We start from the raw sequence: 26,390 nt of genomic DNA on the forward strand, positions 1-26,390 counted from the left end.
ACTTTGAACATACCTTTTTCCGTAGTTTCAATCTTTCATGGTGTTCAATGTAAGTTCATGCATGGCTTTAATAAATTAGCCATAGCTTTATGTATTATGTATATAAGTATATTTAATTTTATTCATCCATGATAAAATTACATGTGGTGTGATTTGATATCAATATTATCAACTTAAAATTAGCAAAATATTTGTATTTTAACTTAATATTTAAAGATTTAGATTATTGAAAACAATTTATTTTTATCTATATTTATTCTGTAGGTATTACCATTATTATTTCTTGTTCAGTTACTCTTTATTTTCTAACGAGTTACGTTTATAGTTTTTCAAATTTCATAATTGTATTTAATTTTCAACTTAAGGTTAATAGGTAGTAAAGTAATTGTATACTTTGAATAGAATTATGTCTATTAAAATGTCAGATAATGATTCACTAAATGTTGGGTAAATTATATTTTATTAATTAAATACTTGTTTTAAAATAACTTGCTTTGAATTGTAAATATCAAGGTTAAATAGTTTTTTAAATGAATATATTTATAATTTTAATTTTAATTTGTATTATAGTAATACATATAAAGTGGCACACAATGGTCAACTTATTAAGTTAGAATCAAATATTCTTGGTGCACAAACCTTAATCGTAACTGACGATGATGGATCTCTTGAATCTGCTGATGAACAACCTACTGCTGCTGTCTTAGAAAATGGTAATGTCACTGGAATTGTTATGAGTAAAACCAACGACACAAACATTACACAATATGAGCTCAGACCAAACAATAATGCTAGTAAGTAGTCTATACATTTAGTATTTAGTTTAATTATATATCACATGTATAACATGTATATATTTAATTGTTTGAAGCTCAATTTTTTGTTGTACAACCAATTAATGATTTATTTACAACTACAACAACTGTTAAAAGACCAATTGTACCTCTTACTAGTGAAGTTTCCAGAAAACGAGTAGATCGTACTGTTGTAACAGTAAGTAACTCAACATTTATTTAAATACTAGGATCATAATATGTATTTGAGTATTTCATCATTAACTCTTTCAATGCCCCAGACATACTATTACACACAAAACATTTGCTCCATTCACTGCTCTAGACGTGTTATTATGTCATTTTATCATATAATATTATTTGCAGATAACTGTACAACTTTAGAAACATTGGCTCACATTATTTTCAACTTAAATAATCATACATATAGATATAAAAATTAAATTGAAAAAATTTAATAGATTAAATAAAAAGTATTTTATTTTATTTAGTATACACAGGTTACTGAGCATAAATAATGTAGCAGTGAAGTGGTTAAATATGTGAAATAAATATCAATTATTTTTTATTATTTTAAAGCGTATATATTATATTGTTAACTATAAATTCATACTATTGATAAATTAACTTAAATGCTTAAAGAAAATGTCTGATTATGTTTAAAGAGGGATGCTAAAAGACGATTAACACATAATGAAGTAGAACGTCGAAGACGTGATAAAATAAATCAATGGATAATGTATATGAGCAAAATTATACCAGATTGTGCAGAAGAAAACAAAACTAATTATGATAACCAGGTAAAACTTATGATCCTTTTAATGATATATTAAATTTTTTTTGTTATATATAACTTTTGTTTAAGAAATGATTACAAAAAAGTTGATAATACTACTAAATAGTATGCTTGTTACATGCAGCTTAAAAGAGTAGATGTGTCGGTTTTGTTTTCATTTTATGCATAGAAAAAGATGTCTAAATGATATGAAGAAAATTGCCCGTATTACTAATTGTATGGTTGTATATTAATATTTTCATCATTGGTTAAAAAAAATTCATAATTTTTATTTAATTATTGCTTTAAGTTCAACTGTTATTTACCAACCTAAGTGTTAAATATGACTGTATTTTGGAATTAATTTTCCTTCATAGTTAAAATTGAATTTATAATTATTTTATAATTTATTTGTAGTAAACTTCTTATTTATTAAATATTAATTAATAAATTAGGTACCTATTAATTAAAAATCAAAATAATTAATTAATATTTACATTTTTTTTATCAATAATTATTATAAATAACCATTATTTATTCTAGAGCAAAGGAGGAATTCTAGCTAAAGCATGCGATTATATTAATGAATTAAAATCAACTAATCAAAGATTGATGGATTGTGTGAAACAAATGGAGGCCGTTAATAGGCAAAATGATGAATTAAGAATGGAAAATGAAGAATTGAGAGGAATTTTATCACAACATGGATTATTATCTGAAAGGTGATTAATCTTAATATATTAAATATTATTGCCTGAAGTTATGCAAGTTATTTAAATTTATAAGTAAATGATTATTTAATATTAAATATTATGTTGGTGTATGAGCTTGAATACCATTAATATTATAGACTGATGATGGTAAATGCTCAAATTGCAATTGATATTGGTAAATTTTAGAGTTTATAAAATAGTTAGGTAAAACCAATCATGTATCCAAGATCAATTTTCAGGGGGGGGGGGGGATTAAAAATATTTAAAGTCCGTCTTCCGACAAGATTGTGATAACATATTATAAATATATAACTACTTTAAAAAAATTGGGGGGGGGGTTGAACTCCTAAATCCCCCCCTGTATACGGGCCTGGGTTAAACACTAAATGATTATTGTACTTCAGGCTTTAACAAAAATCTGAATGTTATACAAATATTTTATAGTTAAATTTAATCGGTAAAAATAAGAATGGCAAAAGTTATACTATAGTAAATATGTGACAATGGATGTAAGAATGCTAATTCATGAATTTCTTTAAATATAAATTACCTATAGTTGCAATCATCAGTACTATATAGCCTAGGTTTATTATACAAATAATTACAAATGTATGTATTAATATCATTATTATGGTTTTAGTTTTGTTTCTAGGGATGGTGACTCGTCATGAAAATTATTGGAAGTTGTAAATTAGCTAAACTGATTTGAACTTAATTTTTTTAATTTTATTTAAAACTTTTGTTATACTGGAAAGACCAATATTCTACTATCTATGTTTAAAATGTTAAATATTTTCAATATTATTAAAATAAATAAGGACTATTTTTAATACTTATCATAATATTGTATTATTAAAAGCTGATTCTTTTATTATATTCAGTCCATAAAAAGTTAGCTAAATGTTTTACTTATTTTAGATCAAATACTATAAACAAAAATGTTGTTAATAATAAGTTATTTATTATTAATGATTATAATACTTTAATGACTACCACAACTTGTACTTAACTTCTCTTACATATTTAATTCAATATTTATCTGTAAATTATTATATTAGGTTTAAAATATATTAAAGGTATTTCTTAAATTGAACTAAATTTTGAATTTACGTTCAAGTTAAAAAAATTGTCACTACTGAATAGGACCTAACTTGAGGTAAAGAATGATTGAATAACTATCACAAATGGTTTTAGTCTTGGAAAAATTGAGGTAATTTATATAGTCGTATAAGATAAACATAGTATTTTAATTTACCTGTATAATAAAATATAAATTTTATTTTACCTAATTAAAAATTTCTCAAAATTATATATAAATAAAATCTCAGAATATAGTTATGGCCTATTAATTGCCAATAAAATTATACAAGGTATTTTTTTCGCTTAAAATACTCATTTTGTTTTAAATTTTTTTGTTTAAAAATTAATATGATGAAAATTTCTTTTTTTTGCTGCTGTTTTAAGAACTTGAAACTTTTTATCTATATATCGCTGTCATTTTGATAGAGTGTCTTTATTTATAAAAGAGAATATACCTTGTTTTAATTTATTGGCTATTCATACATTTTTAATTGTGTTTGATAGTTTAAAATTTTGGAATCACTTACAAAATCTACTCTATATTGATAAAAAAGTGTCATTGATGATATAATTACAGTTCTCTAAAGCTATTTTTATTAATTATATATTTTTACTGTATAATAAATGAAGTTGTATATTATTTTAAAATTGTTTTCATATTGTCAAATATTACACTTATGTATAAGGGTATTGTTTTTTTTTTAGTGTCAATCTCGGCAAGTTTATTGTTTTGTGTTTTTGTTATGTAGTTTCTAATAATTTGTAAGAAAAATGTTGAATGGAATTAAATGTGGTTTTTTGTAAATATTTATTTATGTGTGGTTGAATTACTATATTTTCTTGAATATAAATCATAAATTACAAAAATAAAAATGTATTAGTTTTTTATGAGCTGATTAACTGAGTTTAATGAATTTTGATAATAATATTATTTTTTATTTACAACAATAGAAAGTTCAAAGTTCAATTTTACTGGGAATTTTTTTAGAGCTGATTTCAACCCGGGAGAATAAAAAGTACCAGCCTACTTATTATTCACCAAATATTGAATATTAACCAACATATACTAATTATCTATTAGTATTTTAATAAGATTTTTTTTTAAAGCTTTATTATTAGCTCATATTTATTGTTATGGCGGTATTGCATTTCATTATATTTCTGGTATTGCAATCATTGTATGAAACGTCAATCTTGTATAAACATATAGACATTTTTTACTGATTTGTCTCAAAATATTTTAATATTGTATTCAAAACAAAAATCGTAAACTTTTTGGGTTAAGAAAGTATTTCATAATATTATCAGTCATAATATCAAGACAAGACATATCCACCATAAATGTTGACAAGTATTTACATTTTTAGTTTCAAGTGCATAGGTGAAAAACTTTTTTATCATAGTCTTAATTTTCAAATTCCATTTTATCAAAATTATATAAATGTTGAGTGACCTGTGACAACTGACAGTCTTCAAACATTCTACATGTTCGATATGCAATATTGGCAATTGGCTAATTAGGTAACAGCTAGGTACCGTTTTCACATCCAAGAAAAATTAAAGCAGCAATAATAACATATAATTTTAGTCTATCATGATTCATGACAATTTTTAAAATAACTGGAATTTTCAGAATTTTGTTTTTCGTTATCAGTGTTATCATTGTCAAAATCTCAAAGACTCAAAATCAATGGTGATTGACTTAGATCATATACTAATGATCTTAGATCATATACTAGTATATGATCTAAGCTAATGATATACTTAATACTTAGAGCGGGTTGCATAAACGTCCTGTAACTACTTACAGATCTGTAAGTACGTTAACGGATCTGTAAATAAAATTAGGTGTTGCTTGAACGCTCGGTAAAGTTACCGGCTCTGTAAATTATCGGCTACCGGACCTGTAAACTGCAGATCCGATTTGGGCTCTGTAACTAATTACAGATCGGTTAAAATAATATAATATTATTATTATGATAAGATAAACAAGTTTTAATATCAAAGATTATCAATATTCAATTTATATTATATATTTTTTAGTTTTTGCGATTATTAAAGAATAAAAAATATTTTTAAGTTAATATACCTACGCGGTTACGCACAATTTTTTGGTTTAATATGGTTTAATTTATTTGGTAACCACGGTTATTAATAATTTTATATTTCTTTATGCAACCCGAGAATAGTTTACACAATCATTAAAAACCTTATAGAGCCGGTAAATTACAGGGCTGGTAACAAATTTACAGACTGTTCTTTATGCAACCCGCCCTAAATGATCTAAGGTGATTGAGGTTGAACCGCGCAAGATATAAATAACGCGCATGCGCATTAGCCAGAATTCACCTTAGTTATGTCACAGTTATGTTGGCTTATATTATTAGCCAGTAAGCTGCAGCTGCTCTATCCATTGTACCATTTGTACAATTGTACCCACGGACTAAGATTAGAAGTCTACTAATATGTATAACGCTCTTTATTACTACTAGAGTGCGGTCGTGATTTTCATTAATTTTTCTAAACAGATGGACTATGTTCACGGAAATGTTATTTGAATAATTGGTATTGCAATTTGCAGTACTGCACTGTCTGCACTACTGCATTCAGCCAGTCCACTAGTCCAGTCGTGGTCCTTGGAGACGTCGACTTGTAAGAACACTAAGAACTAAGATTGTCTTTTAAACTCGATCACTTCCACTTATATGTATGCCCTTAATCGTAGTCTATACTCTATAATAATATTGTCTTACATATTTATATAGATACTAACAATAATTCTTCTTAGTCATTTTGTTCATTTTTGATTGTCGTCACATATTAAAAGTTTGTTTCAAAGTGAAAACAAGAAAAAATGTCGAGCTTAAAATTATCTTCTTTTTTGAAAAACTCAGGTAACGTTATAATTTTTTTGTCTCGCAGTATTTTAATTGAATTGAGATTGAATTAATTAATACAAAATGAATAATGTAGTTTATAGTCTTTGAATACTGTCGTGTTCTAATACTATGTGTATTGTGATTTGTTTCATTGTATAGGTATTAAGTTTGCTCTGAATGGTGTCACAAAAAGGTCAATAGCCTCGTTGTCATCCTTGTCAGAGACTCATCGGTTGTTGTATAAGACGTGTAGAGATTTTGCTGAAGGAGAATTAAAACCTGTTGCAGCTAAAATTGATAAGGAACATTTATTTCCCGAAAAACAGGTCTGTGACTTGTTTTTAACACTTGACTTTAAAGTATTTAGGTAATGTAGGTATTCATATTTGCAGCATTAATAAATGTGGTAACTTAATACTCTCATATAGTTATAGTAATATAACTAAATACTATGAAATTTATATGGAAATAATCTTACACTAGATATTTTATGATACAAAGTCCTTTGTGGACTATTTTATAAATACATTTGCTCTGAAATTATGTTTGCATTGATTATTTATATTATTATTATCAAAAAAAAATTTAACTTGAGGTACCTAGCTAGGTAATTATGCCATTGAAATATTATAGATATTTATTTCTATATTCTCATTATGCATGTGTAATGTCTATAATTCTATATGATAAATATACTCCTACTAAATGTGATAATTATATTATGTAATTTACATTATTTATATTTATGTTTGCACTATAATCTTCTAAGTTGATGTTAAAATGCATCTATAATTGAATTCAAAGGTTATTGTTACATTTCAAGTATAATATTGTTGCAGTCATTTGCTTAATTTATTTTGAGGATTATTTGTACCAAACAGATAAAATAGGTGTAATAGATTAAAGATAATATTTTAAATACCTATATAAGATAAAATCACATATATTACCTATAGGCTATAATAAAAAATGTGTATATTATTGACTAGGTAGGTATAAACATTGTTAATTAATTGTAATAAGTTTGTAATGATTGAGGTAAATGTTTTTACATGTCATGTTTAAAATGTGTGTTTACATTATTGAAATATATTTTTATGTAATTCAGATTAAAGAAATGGGAGAACTAGGATTAATGGCTATTGATATTCCAGAATCATTAGGAGGTACTGGTCTCGATTATTTAGCATATGCTATTGCTATAGAAGAAATTTCTAGGTACATTAAAACTACATAAGAATACATATATTTTTTATTACCTCTAATCATTATTTGATTGCAATATATTTGGTTCATTTTAGAGGTTGTGCATCAGCTGGTGTTATTATGAGTGTAAATAATTCTTTGTACCTTGGCCCAATTAATAAATTTGGAAATGATCAACAAAAAGAAGAGTATATCAGGCCTTTTACAACTGGTGAAAAAATTGGATGTTTTGGTCTCAGTGAACCAGGTGAATAAAACATTAATTATTGTTTAATTATCAATACACAGTATGTTCTATAGAGATTCTTGACAAGTATAATTCTTGTATGATTAATTATGTTAAAACAATCAAATTTCATGGTTCAATCAATAGATAGATATGATTATTGATATTTAATGTTTTGATACAAATAACTAATATGAATAGAATCAGAATAATTATTTGAATCATATTTCGGGTTAATAGTTCAACCTTTTATAAACAAAATAGTAATTAGTAATTACTAATAATAATTTAGATTAAACATGACCTTTAACAAATTATTTATAATTTTTAATTTAATATATTATGTTTATCTATAATTGAATGAGATTAAAATTACGTTTCAATTTTATCATACATCAACAAACTGTATATTTAATAATGTTACAGCTTTGACAGGATTTAATCAAATTAATGAGAAAAAAAAAAGTATTAACTTCTCAACTCTTTTTTAAAAGATCCATAAAAATGGACACATACTTAAAAAAATTTATAAGTTATTTAACCTATGTCCTATATGCAAATTTTTAAATATTCACAAGTGTGTTTCTTAGTTATCATTGTACTATATTGAGAAAGAGTTAAAGGCATCAAGCTTTGTAAAAAATAATTTATTTATGAATGATAATATTATATAACTTATTTTGTGATTTTTTTAATTACTACAAAATCTTTATAATTCATTGCAATATGAATGAGAGGTTCTATTAAATATTTAATCATCTTAGTTTTGTTTATTAGTAATTCAAATGTAAAAGTTTGTATTATTGATTAAAGTCTATAATTTTGAAATTTGTTTAAGGTAATGGAAGTGATGCTGGCGCAGCTTCTACTTTGGCAATTAAGAGTGGATCAAATTGGATTTTAAACGGCACTAAATCATGGATCACTAATGCGCATGAAGCCAAAGCATCAGTCGTATTTGCAACTACAGATAAAGCTAAAAAACACAAAGGAATTAGTGCATTTCTAGTTAAAAGAGAATACCCAGGTAAAATAAGTATTTTAAGAATAATATAGTTTTAGATATTAATAAATGTATGATATGATCAATTTAAATTTGTTTTTAGGGTTTTCACTGGGTAAAAAAGAAGATAAACTTGGTATACGAGGTTCGTCTACTAGTAATTTAATATTTGAAGACTGTTCAATTCCAGAAGAAAACATTTTGGGTGAACCTGGTATGGGATTCAAAATTGCGATGATGACTCTGGGTAATTTCATTTATATTTTAGATTCTGAGCGGAGCGATGAATGTATTGATTTTACCATGATGTGTGTTTTTTTTTTTTTTGTCTGTCATCACGTTTTGGGGCAGTAAAAGTGCTTCGATTTTTGACTTCAGTACCTCGTTCGATCAGAAAGTGAATCTAGTTGGTACTTTGGGGGGGGGGGGGGGGGGGTCAAAAGTAAAAGATTCTAAATACTTTTCTAAATAATCGAGAAAAACAAAATAAAAATTAAGGGAAAACGCGAAAATTTACGCACAATCAATTTTTGACAAAATTGATTTTGGTTTTTGATGTAACTTTAAAACAAATGACCATAGATACATGAAATTTTCACCAAATGTTTATATAAGTATATTCTATCCACCATGCAATTTTCAAAAATTTTCGACTTAAGTTGAACTATTCATAGGTATTTGCAATTTTCGATCATAATTAGTTTTTTTTAAATTAATATTGATATAAATGTATTTGTTAGGCAGTAAAGCTTGAAAACTTAATACAAGGCCCTTAACATATTTTTACAATAGAAGTTGAAAAATAAAATAAATTCATAGGCACAATTTTTTTTATAAGCATTCAAAGTTTGAATTTTGACAAAATACGTAAAAATCACGAAAATTCACAAATTATTTTAAGCTAGAAATTCATAAAAAATTTTCCTTTTATATCTAAGATTTAAAAATTTAATACAAGATTCCTTACAAGTTTTTCAATCTTTATCACAAATAAAAAATTCACCGGAAATTCAAATTAAATTTTTATGAGCATTTGAAATTTAAATTTTTACAACATTGGATTTTCACTTTTAGCGATTTCCTTATTTTGGTGTAACTCTAAAACAAATGACCGCAAATACTTGACATTTTCACTGAATGTTTAAATAGGCATTTTATATATTTTATAAAATTTTCAAAATACTTTGATTTGTTTTGAGCTGTTAACTGACATTTTAATTTTTAAACTTTTTAATTTTTTTTTCTATAAATATCGATAAAAAATTATTTGTTGGGTAGAAACGCTTGAAAATTTAATACAAGGCTTCTAATATATTGTAACAATAGCAGTTAAAAAATATTAAAAATACATAGGCACGATTTGTTTTTATAAGCATTTAAAGTTCAAATTTTGACTAAATACGTAAAAATTACGGCAATGTTCACATTATTTTACGCTAGAAATTCATGAAAAATTTTCCTTTTATATCCAAGATTTGAAAATTTAATACAAGGCTCCTAAAATATTTTTACAATAGCAGTTGAAAAATAAAATAAATTCATAGTCACAATTTTTTTTTACAAGCAATCATATTTTAATTTTGACAACATACATAAAAATCACGAAAATTCGCAAATTATTTTAAACTAGAAAATTCATAAAAGTTTATCTTTTTTAATCTAAGATTTGAAAATTAAATACAAGGCTCCTAACATATTTTTACAATATCAGGTGAAAAGTTAAAGATATATATATAGGCACAATTTTTTTTTACAAGCATTCAAATTTTGGATTTTGACAACATACGTAAAAATCACGAAAATTCGCAAATTATTTTAAGCTAGAAATTCATAAACAATTTTCATTTTATATCTAAGATTTGAAAATTTAATTCATGGCTCCTATCATATTTTTACAATAGCAGTTGAAAAATAAAAGAAATGCATACTCACATTTTTTTTTACAAGCATTTAAATTTATAAATAGATTAATAGATAAGCCGTCTTCGCTCTGAATCGTTTTTCGTATACAATGATATAATATCATTGGATTCAAATTTAATTCCATCCATTACAGTAACCCACTTGTAACCTACTGTACAGCAGAGCGACATCCATTTTCCCGCTTTTTAGATTCTGAGCGGAGCGATGAATGTATTGATTTTAACATGTGTGTTTTTTTTTTTTTGTGTCTGTCATCACGTTTTGGGGCAGTAAAAATGCTTCGATTTTTGTCTTCAGTACCTCTTAATACTTTTCTAAATAATTGAGAAAAACAAACTAAAAATTAAGGGAAAAACGGGAAATTTTACGCACACTCATTTTTCGACAAAATCTTTAAAACGAATGACCATGGATACATGAAATTTTCACCTAATGTTTATATAAGTATATTCTATCCACCATGCAATTTTCAAAAAATTTCGACCTAAGTTGAACTATTCATAGGCATTTCAAATTTTCGATCATTATTAGTTTTTTTTAAATTAATATCGATAAAAATTGTTACAATAGCAGATGAAAAATAAAATAAATTCATAGGCACAAATTTTTTTTATAAGCATTCAAAGTTTGAATTTTGACAAAATACGTAAAAATCACGAAAATTCACAAATTATTTTAAGCTAGAAATTCATAAAAAATTTTCTTTTTAAATCTAAGATTTAAAAATTTAATACAAGATTCCTTACAAGTTTTTCAATCTTTATCACAAATAAAAATTCCACCTGAAATTCAAATTAAATTTTTATGAGCATTTGAAATTTAAATGTTTACAACATTGGATTTTCACTTTTAGCGATTTCCTTATTTTGGTGTAACTCTAAAACAAATTACCACAGATACTTGAAATTTTGACTGAATGTTTATATAGGCGTGTTATATATTTGATAAAATTTTCAAAATATTTAGATTTGTTTTGAGCTGTTTACTGACATTTTAATTTTTCAACTTTATTAGTTTTTTTTTCTATAAATATCGATAAAAATTTATTTGTTCGGTAGAAAAGCTTGAAAATTTAATACAAGGCTTCTAAGACATTGTAACAATAGAAGTTAAAAACTATTAAAAATTCGTAGGCACAATTTTTTTTTATAAGCATTTAAAGTTCAAATTTTGACTAAATACGTAAAAATTACGGCAATATTCAAATTATCTTAGATAGAAATTCATAAAAGTTTTCCTTTTTAATTCTAAGATTTGAAAATTTGATACAAGTCTCCTAACATATTTTTACAATAGCAGTTGCAAAATAAAAGGAATACATAGTCACAATTTTTTTTTTAAGCATTCAAAGTTTGAGTTTTTACAACAATATTATGTAAAAATCACGAAAATACAGAAATTATTTTAAGCTAGAAATTCATAAAATATTTTCTTTTTATATCTAAGATTTGAAAATTTAATACAAGGCTCATAATATATTTTTACAATAAAAATTGAAAAATAAAAGAAATGCGTAGTCACAATTTTTTTTTTACAAACATTCAAAGTTTGAATTTTGACAACATATGTAAAAATCACGAAAATTCGCAAATGATTTCAAACTAGAAATTCATAAAAATTTTTCTTTTTAAAACTAAGATTTGAAAATTTTTAATAATCTATAATATATCCTAGACAGATAAACCGTCTTCGCTCAGAATCGTTTTTCGTATACAATGATATAATATCATTGGATTCAAATTTAATTCCATCCATTACAGTAACCCACTTGTAACCTACTGTACAGCAGAGCGACATACACGACTTACCCGCTTTTTTTTTTATATACATATACAACCTCTAATCATCTTGAAAAACATTTCACGCCCAATTAAATCAAACAGGCTATCCTAAAATACTCCTTAAAAAAATCGCCGGGTTACGACCTATTAACGGCAGAAGTAGCTAGATGCCTCCCCAAAAAAGCAATAGTTATGGTAACATATATATTTAATGCATGCCTGAGACTGTCCTACTTTCCGATCCTTTGGAAATTCTCAAAAATTATATTATTTCCTAAACCTGATAAACTCTTGGACGACCCATCCTCATACAGGCCGATAAGTCTCTTGCCCTTCTTATCGAAAATTTTCGAAAGACTTATCCTCAAAACGAATGACTCCATATATTGTCACGAACAATATTCTTCCGAACACTCAGTTTGGATTCAGACCCTCACATAATACCATTCATCAAGCCCATTGGATTGTCGATGCAATATCTTTCTCGTTGGAAAAAAAACTTTACTGTACCTGTGTCTTTCTTGATGTATCTCAAGCGTTTGACAGGGTTTGGCACAACGGATTGCTGTACAAACTCAAAAGTTTTCTTCCCCACCCGCTCTTCCTGCTAATCAAATCTTACTTAACCGATCTTCACTTTCAAGTAAATTATCGCTCTGCATACTCAGAAATAACCAAAATCAATGCTGTAGTCCCACAAGGGGGCATCCTATCTCCAACTCTATTCAATATATATGTCGCCGATCAACCCACCACGCCTCAAACCATGGTGGCTGATTATGCTGACGATAAAGTAATCTTGTCAATTAGTGATTAGAAATCCGGTAGTCGCCTCATCAAACCTGCTACTCCACCTCCACTTAATGTCTAACTGGTACAACAAATGGCGTATCGGACACAATAAAATACCTGGGACTCAATCTTGATAAACGACTAACATGGAAAAATCATATACGAACCAATAGACTCAACGCCCGAATGTGCATCCTCAACCATCTAATAACGAGAAATAATAAAACAAATCTGAAAACCAAACTTCTAATTTACAAAACCCTCCTAAAACCTATTTGGACTTATGGCATTCAGCTCTGGGGCTCAGCAAAAAAATCCAGTACCAATAAGTATCCAAGTATTCCAAAACCTAGCTCTTCGTCGTCTGTCCAATGCACCATCATACGTCTCTAACCTAACATTGCATAATGATTTTCACTTAAAAACCATCAATGAAGAAGCTCAATCATTTTACTTGCGCTTCCGCACACGACGTCTATCCCACCAAAATCCTCTTATTAAAAACCTCTCCTCTCTAACCCTCCCTGGGAATCCAAGGCGCAGGCTAAAAAGGAAATGGTGCCGTGACCTACTACAATTATAATTATATTTAAAATTTACTTTGTTCATTGCATGTATATATTCATTTTAATCTCAACATGAGAAAAAAAAAATTAAAAAATTAAAAAAAAAACAAAACATAAATATAAATAAATCATGCTAAGTGTTGCCAGTGGGTGGCTTCTTACTCAATTTTTCATGCCATATATTCCCTTAACACATAAGCTTATTTTACATTTCTTGTATAGATTGTTTATTTCTTATAAAAAAAAAAAAAATATATACATATTCTAAAATAAGTGTACTATTTTAGATGCTGGCCGTATTGGGATAGCTTCTCAGGCACTAGGAATAGCTCAAGCATCTTTGGATGTTGCTGTTGAATATGCGACCAAAAGAATAGCATTTGGAGCTCCTATATCTAAACTGCAAAGTATTCAGGTAATGATTTGTAATAAAAATGCTATTAATTCATAGAATAGAGTGCTGTACTGCAACAATTTTCACCTTAACTGTGCTTTGTCATTAAGGGAGGTTCTTGAGAAGCCACAAGGGGGGACATCAAAAATATTTTGTATATTCTTACAATTTACATACATATCCCATTTATATTTTCCTATTGTTTTTATATTTTTACACGGCCCAAAAGGTGGGTGGGGGGTGGTGCACCTATCGCCCCCCCCCCAGTAAAACCGCCACTGTTTGTCATTTAATAATTGAACTGTGTATTTGAATTTAAAAAAAATCATAAATATTTGTTTGTAGAATAAAATTGCTGATATGTCTTTACGAGTTGAAAGCGCAAGGCTGTTAACTTGGAGAGCAGCTGTTTTAAAAGACGAACACAAGCCATACACAAAGGTTCATAGAAATAATTACATATTTTGTTAAATTTGTCAATTTAAAAATAAATTTTCCTTTAAAGGAATCAGCAATGGCAAAATTAGCTGCGTCTGAAGCAGCAACATTCAATGCTCATCAGTGTATTCAAGTGTTGGGCGGTATGGGTTATGTTTCCGACATGCCTGCTGAACGGCACTATCGCGATGCTCGGATAACAGAAATTTATGAAGGAACGTCTGAAATACAGCGGCTTGTAATAGCTGGAAATGTATTCAAAGAGTATAGCTCTTAATGAGTTATTAGTCATAAGTTTTAATACTGATATATACCTGTTACCAAGTTATTCATGTGTACTCAATACAAATCTGCTGTTGATGTCTTGACTGAAATTTCCAAATTTAATTTAATAGTTTGTATATTTACTGAAATGTAAATTATGTCTATTGAAAATACTCAAATAATTATTAATATCATTGTTTCAACTCATTAATGATTAAATTGTTTGATCAATATTAAAACAAAACTCAATAGTATTAAAAATATTGCATATGTTTTTGTATTTTTTTTTATTTTCAATTAGAAAAGAAAGTTGGAAATAAAAAAATAACATTTATACTATCATACATTTATAAATCTATATTAATGTGTACCTAATTAAAACAATAAATTATATTGTATAGGTATAAAATTATTGTACCTATAATTTATTTATGATTTATCTATGAATAAAATTATTAGAATTATATTTTTGAAAAGGATTATCATTTTACTTTCTTTTTATAATTGAATATATTGTTTGATAAAAATATATATTTTTCAAATAAATTAGGGTTAAATATTATTTAAAAACTTTTTGTCTAATATAATTCTTGATGTCTATAATTTATTAATTTAGTAGGTACCTGGCTACATTTCTAGTATGTATTTGGGGTAGGTACTTGCAAAAGTTTGATGAGAAACCTATATTTACAAATTAGTATATTCACCACATATGTAATTAAATAATATTGTTGTGCTTTAGAACAACAGTTATTTGACTGTCTGTGGCGGTTAACAGTGGTTTCTGCGGTTTGGCCATGGACTAATCACACATACAAAGTGCAAGTATGTAATAGTTGTGTTTACATACTGTAACAAATGTTATTTGAAAAGAAAATTAGGAAAGATGTTGGTTTATATTCCAACAATATTGTTGGTATTATTGCAGCAACGGAAACACAAACAAAAACACAAACTGTAGTAGGTTATAGTATTCCTAATAATAATTATTTATTATATAACTAGTATTTATTGTGACATAGTTGATAATAATATGATATATTAAATAACAAATCATAGCCTAATGTTTATAATTTAATGTCAAGCAATTTCTTATATCTTGTACATAATAATATTCGGTAAACCTAAGATATTGTCATGTAGAAGGATAACAAAGAGAGGGTACAATTTCAATTTAAATACTTTTAAGTAGCAGTATGATGTTGTAATAATACAATGGATTGAAAATAAATTATCTACTTATAATGAAATTTATTTGTAGTTCTTGCCAAAATCTGCTCCTTTCTTAATGTTGGAAGCTAGTTCAGGTAAGGCAGCCTTAAGTAAATCTTTTTCAAAATCTGACAGATTTCCCATGCCAAAGTTTTTTTCAATTCCATTTTTCTATAAAAAAATAAAAGTAAAAATTATACACTGGTCATGGTATAAGAATAGCTTTTAATTGAAACTTCAATGAAAATTATTCAACATAAAGATATTGAGAAATGAATTAGTTGAATCTGTTTATTCTAATATGATAATAGTTCGTAATTATGAAACTGCCATTTTAATTTGTATACAATAATAATGTAGGTACCCAACAAAATAACAATTGTTGGATATTGATTTGAATGACAATTTATTAAATTAAATATTTATTGTTCATGAAATATATAAATATATATTTCTCAGGAAGATAAATTCCTATGAAAATTATTCAGAGTGAAATATTAATGAATAATAATAAAGTAAAAATTACCCCAATAAGAACTGGTGTACTAAAGTAGGGCGAGTCGGTCACTGTCGATTCTACAAATGAGCATTCCACGACATTTGGTTCTCCAAGAATCGCTCGACACATAGAAGTCGTAAATTTGGCGCCTGCAAATGCCATAGACAGGGTTGCAGAACCAGCTCCAGCCTTAGCTTGGACTACTTCAGTACCAGCTTCCTAAAATAAAATAAATGTTATAGGCTCATTTTAAAATATGCGGAAATAAAATTACGGCAAATCTTATTAAAAAAACCCTATTACTTGAATGCGTTTTGTAAGCTTGACAAGTACATCATGATCAAATTTTACTTGAGGTGTACATTGAGATATTAAGGGAATTATTGTAGGTCCAGAATGTCCACCGATCACAGGAACATTGACATCAGTAGCATTAAGACCCTTAAAAAAGTAGGTATTTATTAACTAAGAAATATATCAACAGACAATATTTACTTTAAGTTCAGCAATGAATCTGTTAGACCGAACAATATCTAAAGTAGTTACACCAAACAACTTTTTTGGATCATAAACATTAAGCTTCTTCAATATTTCCGCAGCAGCTGGTACAGCACTGTTGACCTTAATAAAATATACAAATAAAAATATTGAATAAAATATATCTTTAACTCACATTCACTTAAGCTAATTAGTGATTAACAAAATTAAGTATTGATTAATAATGTATTGAACACAAAGCAGGAATGTAAATATAGTTGGTAATTGGATATTGAAACTGAGATAAAGTGATGCAACATAAGAAACAAATTTAAATGAACAAATATTGGAAAGCTGTTTAATCCAGAATTAAAAATCTGCCATTATATTTTATGATATTAAATACTTCCAACTTTACATCTATGAGAGTTATAATATTTAGGGTATAATTATACAATATATTATATTTTATGTTTATAAATTTAATTATAAATGAGTAAACAATTTTTCTTGTTAAATAATAATCATAACATATTAATTATTATTTAATTTTTGTATATAACCTAAATGATAAATTAATCTATTAGCATACACAGTGCAAAGTATGTTACATCTTATTGAGACACTAGACATTAGAACTTAAATTAAAATAGACAATAATATAGAATACTATCTACTAACAAAAAATAAAATAAAATATATTTATAATAATTATAAATCCATAACAATTTAGAAAAAAGAACTATACCCCCAATTGTATTTAGATATCATATAATGAATTATGAACATGCAATCTAGAAATAAAATGGATTAGTAGCTAATAATGCTCAAGTGTGTTGATTGATGTTCATTATAAATTTATAAAATAATTATAACTTTTTTAGAAGTGTTTTACACATTTAAGTTTGGAATTAGTTAAATTTCTATAAATTGATCAAAGTAATAATAATGTCTTTAGATTGGTAAGTATCTATTTAAATTAAGCATTATGAAAACAATGCATATTTAAATTCTAAACCAAGAGAAAATTTTGTAGTTGAATGTAGTTTATTTATAAGTTACAAAGATTGTTAAGAAATCACCATAAGTGTTGTCCCAGTCTACTCATGACAGAACTGCATTCAATAAAACTAATTTAGTATTATTAGTTTTAATATTAAAGTGAATTGATCTATAGTCAAACTTAAAGGTAAGAATATTATCTAGGTTAATTTTATTGATATTAAAATTTTAAAACTAGTTATGATGATATAAAAATTATAATATATTACATAGAAAGTTATGACACAATTTTAAATTAAAATATCAATAACAGATAATATTCTTATTTTAAAGTTAAATAATAGGTAAATTATTTATTCCATTGTTAAATTTAATAATACAAAATTGAACTTCTGAACGCAACTAGCTAAGTTTATTGTTTACGACATGGTTTATAAGATAGAGCCAATAAATGCGGGTTCATAATCTTCTTAAGAGGACGCTACACCCGCATACATTGTCTCCGTCTTACAAGTGCGTAACATAGCAAATTTTATGTTCAGCAGATCACATTTAGCTCCGTTAGTTTAAAATTTATAGTAAATTGACCTCTTACAAAAATTAAAGGTAACATTATTATCTAGGGCATGACATAGGATTTTTATTATATTTTAATTTTAAAGTGAGTTATGTGTATTTTAAGATATACAAACAATTTAAAATTTTAAAATACACATAACTCACTTTAAAATTAAAATATAATAAAAAGCCTACGTCATGCCCTCGATAATAATGTTACCTTTAATTTTTGTAAGAAGTCAAATTTCTCTAAATTTTAAACTAACGGAGCTCAATGTGATCTGCTGAGCATAAAATTTGCTATGTTACGCACTTGTAAGACGGAGACAACATATGCGGGTGTAGCGTCCTCTTAAGCAAAAGTACTTTGGAATTTGCACTTATGAATTTATGTTGTATATCATAATTTACAAACAATACACAATAAATTATATTATTAGTATAATAGAATTAATATTATATATTATAATTTAGTGATTTTTCCAAAGCATCACCATTGGTAACTGTGTACCAACAAAATGTACTTGAAGATTATGACTATAGTAATGACTACACAAATAGATCATTATTTTTGAAAATAAAATCAATTTTTAAAGTAAGTATTCTAAATAAATATAAATTTAATAAAGCCAAATAATATAGTAGACATGGTCGAACTAGTTTTCGAGTAGAAAATATTTCATCATAATTTAGTTGATAATATTTTGCTTGACATAATAGATATTATAATATGTAATAGGCAAAAGCATAATATGTATATTATTGTAATACCATATTAATATCATACGGTGATTATAGATTCTTAATGTGAAAAAAGTATACAATCCTCAACTTTATGGTATGTATCTATTATGGAAAGAGGAATTACAAGTCAACAAAAGTTACCAATTGAGAGAAAGACAACTATATCACGCAACTTCACCAACAAATGCTTTGAGTATTTCACAAAATAATATTGACTGGCGTAAGACATATAGATCGAGATTTGGAATTGGTGCTTGCTTTTCAACATGTCCTAAATATGCACACACGCATTCAAGTTCATATGGAGGTATATCAAATTCATATCATATCAGATGGGTTTTAGTTTTTAATTCACAAATATTTTTATAGCATTTTTAATTTGTAAAGTGCTTACAAAGAAAATAGAATTAGTAGGTGTCAACTATAACTTAGTTGTACCAAGAAAATGTGAAAATGATACTTCATTGAGTAAAACAGGTAAAGTATATGTTAAATATGATGACAACACTTTTTACCCAGAGTTTATTGTTTATTATCATTATTAGTACTGTGAATATATTGCAATATATATTTTTAAAAACATAAGTACAAAACAATAACATTTTTGAAAACTTATCAATGTAATTTGACCAGAGATTCTAAATTAAATATATACTGTGTGTTTCCTTTTAAAGGTAACACTAAATAATTCTGTCCAGTGACATCGGATTAATATGCGGATTTCGGGAGGGGATAGGGAATACATAAATACACATTTCTTGATGATTTTTACATTTTTATATCTATCCGTGTGCGCATGCGCAATACAACTTGCATTTTTTAAAATGGCAACAGGTGTTTTGAATACCAAATTCGGATAGACCCAATTTTTTTAAGTCGATTTGGTTCTTTTTACCATAGCTCTAAAATCAAAATTGACTAAATGGCATCCAGTCAAAGTTTCGATTAATATTATTGAATTATTTAATAATATCTGCAAACCTACGGATACAAAAATAATAAATACAATTTCATAATAATTCATAAAATTCTAGTATGATTGGTGAAAAATTCAATAATATTAATCGAAACTTTGACTGGTTGCCATTTAGTCAATTTTGATTTTAGAGCTATGGTAAAAAGAACCAAATCGACTTAAAAAAATTGGGTCTATCCGAATTTGGTATTCAAAACACCTGTTGCCATTTAAAAAAATGCAAGTTGTATTGCGCATGCGCACACGGATAGATATAAAAATGTAAAAATCATCAAGAAATGTGTATTTACGTATTCCCTATCCCCTCCCGAAATCCACATATTAATCCGATGTCACTGGACAGAATTATTTAGTGTTACCTTTAAAAGGAAACACACTGTATATTATAAATAGTTGGGTCAATATCAACAATAGTTTTTGTATAGTAACTGTTATTTTGAATATACTTAAATTAAAATTGATATATTGCATTAATTACTTAATCAAAACGTAATAATTATAATCATTGCTATACATTCAAAATATTAATTATCATAAAAATAAAAAAGATTTAACAAGGTTAGACAAAGTTTAAACAACCTATATGCATTAAGTTATTTTATTTATCAAGTGAAAAATAATTTTTTATTTTGATTAATTGATTCAATCTTTCCTAGTATATACTTGTTATTCTTCTACTTTTTTAAACTCAAAACTAAACTACCATTGTTTAAATTAGAATATTAAAACTGAACATCGAATTACTATTTTGTTATTTACCTATATACCTAATGTCCTAATACACCATGTAGCAATTGCTTTCTACATTATTCTATGTATTTACTCAAAAGAACAAAGTTACAGATTGTGTTTCTTACCTTTTTGATAAAAACAGTTTTAATATTTTGATTTTTTGATCGAAATTTGTAAAATTCTAAGTATAATAATAGTGTTTCAGCTTTGGAGTAATAATAAATCATTATCACAATGAACCATTGTGTAATTTATGGTTGTACTATTTTACTAAAATTCAATAAATTACATTCAAAGCAAGGCTTTAAGATATTTTTATTTCTATAATAATAACAATAATATTAAATTATCAAATAATACTTAACATATAATTATACAATATACTACATGTTAAGTTTAACTAATCAAATATTCAGGATATATAGAAAGAATGTTTAAATAAAAAATTATAACTTTTTTTAAAGTTATAAAAGATAGCCTATATCAAGATTTTATTAAGTCCAATAAGTAAAACTAAAAAATAATCACTATAAATTATAAAATCTCACCAAAGCAAATTCTGGGTAACCCACCCAAGCGCCTTAAAATTAACTGGTATGAGGACCTATACTCTATTCTTAAAATCTTTCTCATGGGGTGTCTTAAGTAACTATAGGTAACTTCCCCTTCATACCAATAAATTCCTCTCCAATTTTTTCATTGTGTAACTAGATGAATACAGATTGTAAATATAAATAATGAAAAAACATATAAACAATAAAAATGTTCAATGGCAAGGTTTTAGGTACCTATAAGTTTTTAGTTTATTACTTTACAATGAGCTATTACATTCTTTAAAGTTTATAATATAATCTTAATTCTAAATAAATAATTTAATTGTATTTTCATACAGTGTATTTAGTATTTTAATCACTAAAGTTTAGTGCATTGCCAATGTTGCCGCTTATCGCCATGTTTTGTGTACCCTTCTTTTTTAAAGATATTTTCAGAGGGGTTCCGCATGAAAAAAATATTACTGCCTGGTGTTCCGTGATATCAAAAAGGATAAGAAACACTGCTCTAAACTATACTGGATACTAAACCACTAGTTAAATTATAAAAATAAATACTTACTGGATTTGATATAATTCCAACAAGAGCGTGAGGACTGACTTGTCCAATAACCTTAATAATATCGCATACAATTGAAATATTTGTATTAAATAAATCATCTCGTGTCATACCAGGTTTACGGGGAATTCCTGCTGGAATAATAACTACATCAGTATCAGCTACTGCATCCTAAAAAAGTTAAATACATAAAATGTGATTAAAATTAAATATAAAATTAAGTAGATAATATTATATAAATATAAATAAGTAGTTGAAATAAATTATACCAACTTTAAAGATTGACACCTTATTACTTAACACAATTTAGGAAGTAAAAAATTGGCAATCAAAACTTTACCTTGAAACAAATAATGATTTATTTATAGAAATTATAAAATTTGATACTGCCAAGAAACTAACATATTGGCAATAATGTAAGCAAAAACTATTAACTAAGGACATTGTGTTATTTATATACTAAACAAACAAAAAATCTTCAGACACATATGTTTTGAATAATCATAGTGCTATACAATAATTTATAAGTAGGTAATTGAAAAATTAAGAAATGTGGTGAAATGTGGAATTAAATGTTCTGTAAATATTATATATATATATAAATAATGGGCTATAAAATATTGTTTATACATTTTTAAATATTTTAGTAATCATAGGCGGTCCTAAGGGTGCAGCCACTGCAGCCTGTGCTGCACTTGACATTTCAACCGTCCTCCACCTTTTTTGTTTTTTATCAGTTGGCATAATAATATTAATTATAATTATTCATAACTGTTTATAAAAATAAATAAGATTTAAAATTCTAAGTAGAAAAATGGAATAAAATGTTTATTTGTGTGTGTGTGTGTATGTATTTATATGTTTAGTAATGATATTGGGAATTTGGGATATAAGTACATACCTATGTGAATACTATAATTTAATGTGCTGCACCTGATGTAAATTTTTGGGACCGCCTATGTTAGTACTAGTTAACTAAAATTTATTTCAGTTTATTAAACATAAAATTTTTGTGGTGATTACACTAGCCTGAGAGCAGTATAATATGTTGTAACCCCGGTTGTCACAGCGGCTAGTTACATCTTACAAACTGTATCTTTACTGATAAGTATATATTTTTATATGATCTAACAAGTTTACTAATTTCTATAAAAAGTTTTAAAATTAAGATTTCAGTAAAGAAACAACAAGATAAATTTTTAATTATATTATATTATTATTTAAATATTTACCTAGTTGCAATTTTTTTTTTTATAAAACCAAATAATTTTGAAAATGTATTGCAATAACATTTAAGTATTATAAAATTAATAAATACTTATAAATAAAAACATAACCTACCTATTATAAATTAACTTAATGAAATAACACAATTTCATCTATTCTTGATTATTTTAAACATTACACTATATATTTTCATCTTAAATATTAATATTTCAATCAAATATTTTATATAATTTTAAATTGGTTAAAAAATATATTTATTTTATGTACGTTTGTTTGTTAATGTTGTTTTAACAATCTTTATATTCTATAAAATGATGTCATATTATTAGGATGGTTCATCACAATTCATAAAGGTCTTATTTGATTAGGAATGGAATTTTATGAATTTGGATACTATTTTCTAAGACTAAAACATCGGTTTGATATAAATTACTTTTGAATTATAATAAATTTAAAATCAGCACATAGGTACATATAACATTATTTAATTTTGGATATTTTTTGATAATAAGTGTATATTTTACCAATTTATGCCAACAAAATATACCTACTTTTATAATTCAGATAATTTCCTGATTGCACTAAGTAAGGATACTTATTTGTAATTAGAAACCAATTATCTATTAAATACTAATTTATATAAATACATACTTTTAAGTTGTCCAAACCAACATGGCTGGTTACATTTGAATTAGTATCCATGTGACTTAGATCAGCCACTACACCTGGAGTGACTGGAGCAATATCATAAATAGCTAAATCCGTGATGAGTGGACTTTGTTTTAACAACAGCGACAAGGGTTGACCAATGCCGCCTGATCCTCCACATACTGTTACTTTTAAACCTTTCTATAAATATTTACAAGAACATATAACTAAGTCAGTTAAAAAATGAAGACAAAAATACAAGAAAAAATACATAAGAAATTAAATACAAACCACATGTTTGCAGTGGCGCATTTGAGGGGGGGGGGGGTGGATGAAAAGGGTAAATGCTCCAAGCAGAAAATTTTTGAGGGAGGCAAAAGATTCTAACTTTTATACATAGATATGTATTTATATGTATATATATACATTTTTTTTTGGTAAGGGGGGAAGGTGGAAATTATTTTGCCTTGGGCTGCATGTTTGAAATAATGTATTTATCAAGATTATAAAATATAAAAACAATTAATATATTTCTCTGCACAATACTTATATTGAAGTACCTAGGTAATAAGTTAAAGTTAATTCATAATGATTTGGTGGAACAGTTGCAGTTTAGCTCCCAATCGATTTTTTTTATTGAAACATATTATGTATTTCAACGAGTTAAGAACGATGGTTTTTTTAGAACAATTAGAAATTTCTAAAATGTCATCTATAAAAATTAGTTGGTGCAAACCATTATTTTGAAAGTTATAGCCTTTCAAATTCAAAGTATGCGATTTTACGTTTTTTTTATCGCGCGCCGCATGCGTAATACGACGTTTTAATTTTTTTTTTTTTTAGGATAATAATTATATTAACTAGGTAGATTCTGTGATGTGTTTCATGAAGGTACTCTCGTATTCAAATGATTTTACTTAAATTTCAAGGTAAAAACATAGCTAAGAGTTAAATAACAAAATTATCAAGTAAAGCCACCCCCGAGGCTAAAATAGCAAACCTGGGGGGCGACCCCTCCGGGGTCGCGGGGGGGAGAGCATACTTGACCTGTGGGCAGGCGGATGACCTAACAAGTAAATTTAACCTTGTTAGTAAAAGTAACACAAGTATAGTGGCTCCCTTCGGCTGACGACTCCGATCGCCAAACTCAAGGGACCTCCCTCTGCCTACCGGCTTCGGTCGCCATACTCGATGGCCAGTTAGAGACTTAGACCCTAAGAGTAACATAAGTCAACAGCTGTTGTGCTATATGATAAGCGCGCCGCACGCTGCAATACGTACTATTTGTCATACAACCGCATACTTTGGAAGGCTATAACTTCCAAAATAATGGTTCGCAGCAACTAATTTTTGCACCATCGTTCTAAACTCGTTGAAAAACATATGTTTCAATAAAAAAAATCGAAAAAATCACTTGGGAGCTAAACTGAAATTATACCGATTTGGTTTAGTCATGAGCAATATTGTGCAACCAATGAAATAGGGTAGATATGAAAATAATATATTAATATACCAAATACAAAGAATTGTTTAAATTAACTTATAATATTATTTTTATCAACCTAATTTTTTTAAATGTTTAGTAGGTATCGTTATCAAAATGTATTTTATTACCTTTGAGGAATACTGTCTAGCTCCTTGGTTGATGACATTTTTAAATACTTTGGAAAACATTTTTAATCGTAGGACGAAATCACAAGTAATAACAAACAAATGAAACTAGGAATAAAAGGTAACTGCGAGTAGAACTAGCGTTATAACTTGTAGGTAGTTGAAGTAAAAATAAGTAATAGCGCCGGTCGTTTAGTTATTATATTTTTGAGGTATACTTGAATGTAAAGATGTCAGCGCCCAAATGGAATGGCACGAAAACGAGGAAGAAGCAAATATATGGAAAATGGTCGTCGGCTTCAATGTTTTCCTTATCAGTAAAGACGATTGACGTGTGTCGTGTGATGACCGTGGTTACGACATTACTACAACTGTTACAACTGTACAACTACTGCTCTCTAGTAACTCATTCACCAACTGTTATCACCGTAATATTCTTATGGTAGACTACCAAAAAGTCCGAGGTAAAAGAGTCCTAGGAAAACAAGTCCGAGTAAAAAAGTCCGATATAGGATATAGGTATGTCATATAATTAGGTAAAAGGAAAAATTAATACTTAGTTTAATTAAGAAATAATTTTAATATATAATTATATTTTATTTGTATGATTAATTATTTTGATTGTTTTATATTTATTTATAATATATTATAATTATTATCATTGATTTTTTTTTTTGATAATATAATATTATACTGACTTTTTTATCTCGGATTCTTTTATCCCGGACTTTTTAGGCTAAGGACTTTTCTACGGCGGACT

General features: G+C 26.7%; 4 protein-coding genes across 6 annotated transcripts; 3 read left to right on the forward strand and 1 right to left on the reverse strand.

Annotated features, from left to right (window-relative positions):
* Positions 1-214: 214 nt before the first annotated feature.
* On the forward strand, positions 215-4,169 carry LOC107161317 (upstream transcription factor usf). Its single transcript, XM_089227527.1, has 6 exons — positions 215-447; positions 571-794; positions 872-993; positions 1,460-1,594; positions 2,113-2,291; positions 2,923-4,169. The coding sequence occupies exons 1-6, from the start codon at positions 407-409 to the stop codon at positions 2,951-2,953; spliced, it is 732 nt and encodes a 243-aa protein (XP_089083653.1). The 5' UTR covers positions 215-406; the 3' UTR covers positions 2,954-4,169.
* Positions 4,170-5,837: 1,668 nt separating this feature from the next.
* Positions 5,838-15,300, forward strand: Arc42 (Activator-recruited cofactor subunit 42). Of its 3 annotated transcripts, none has more exons than XM_089225432.1 (10): positions 5,838-6,069; positions 6,151-6,256; positions 6,401-6,567; positions 7,350-7,459; positions 7,543-7,694; positions 8,512-8,700; positions 8,780-8,923; positions 14,026-14,153; positions 14,478-14,573; positions 14,638-15,300. In XM_089225432.1, exons 2-10 carry the CDS (start codon positions 6,217-6,219, stop codon positions 14,845-14,847), a joined length of 1,236 nt encoding a protein of 411 aa, XP_089081558.1. In that variant the 5' UTR covers positions 5,838-6,069; positions 6,151-6,216; the 3' UTR covers positions 14,848-15,300. The 3 variants fall into 3 exon arrangements, with proteins under 3 accessions (XP_089081558.1, XP_089081556.1, XP_089081557.1); XM_089225430.1 differs by having other exon boundaries at positions 5,839-6,069; positions 6,128-6,256; XM_089225431.1 differs by having other exon boundaries at positions 5,839-6,014; positions 6,128-6,256.
* A 499-nt stretch (positions 15,301-15,799) lies between these two features.
* Mdh2 (malate dehydrogenase 2) lies at positions 15,800-25,928 on the reverse strand. Its single transcript, XM_089225433.1, has 7 exons — positions 25,634-25,928; positions 24,023-24,220; positions 22,148-22,315; positions 17,041-17,166; positions 16,849-16,986; positions 16,573-16,764; positions 15,800-16,217 (listed from the first exon to the last, which is right to left on the reverse strand). Exons 1-7 carry the CDS (start codon positions 25,691-25,693, stop codon positions 16,086-16,088), a joined length of 1,014 nt encoding a protein of 337 aa, XP_089081559.1. The 5' UTR covers positions 25,694-25,928; the 3' UTR covers positions 15,800-16,085.
* On the forward strand, positions 17,971-19,871 carry LOC149056218 (protein mono-ADP-ribosyltransferase PARP12-like). The gene is made up of 4 exons (XM_089225592.1): positions 17,971-17,984; positions 19,057-19,177; positions 19,381-19,633; positions 19,696-19,871. The coding sequence occupies exons 1-4, from the start codon at positions 17,971-17,973 to the stop codon at positions 19,869-19,871; spliced, it is 564 nt and encodes a 187-aa protein (XP_089081718.1).
* Positions 25,929-26,390: the final 462 nt, after the last annotated feature.

The sequence above is a fragment of the Diuraphis noxia genome, unplaced genomic scaffold (genome assembly GCF_037042655.1).
Source record: "Diuraphis noxia isolate RWA-SAM2 unplaced genomic scaffold, SU_Dnox_SAM2 contig0004, whole genome shotgun sequence".
NCBI classification, from domain to species: domain Eukaryota; kingdom Metazoa; phylum Arthropoda; class Insecta; order Hemiptera; family Aphididae; genus Diuraphis; species Diuraphis noxia.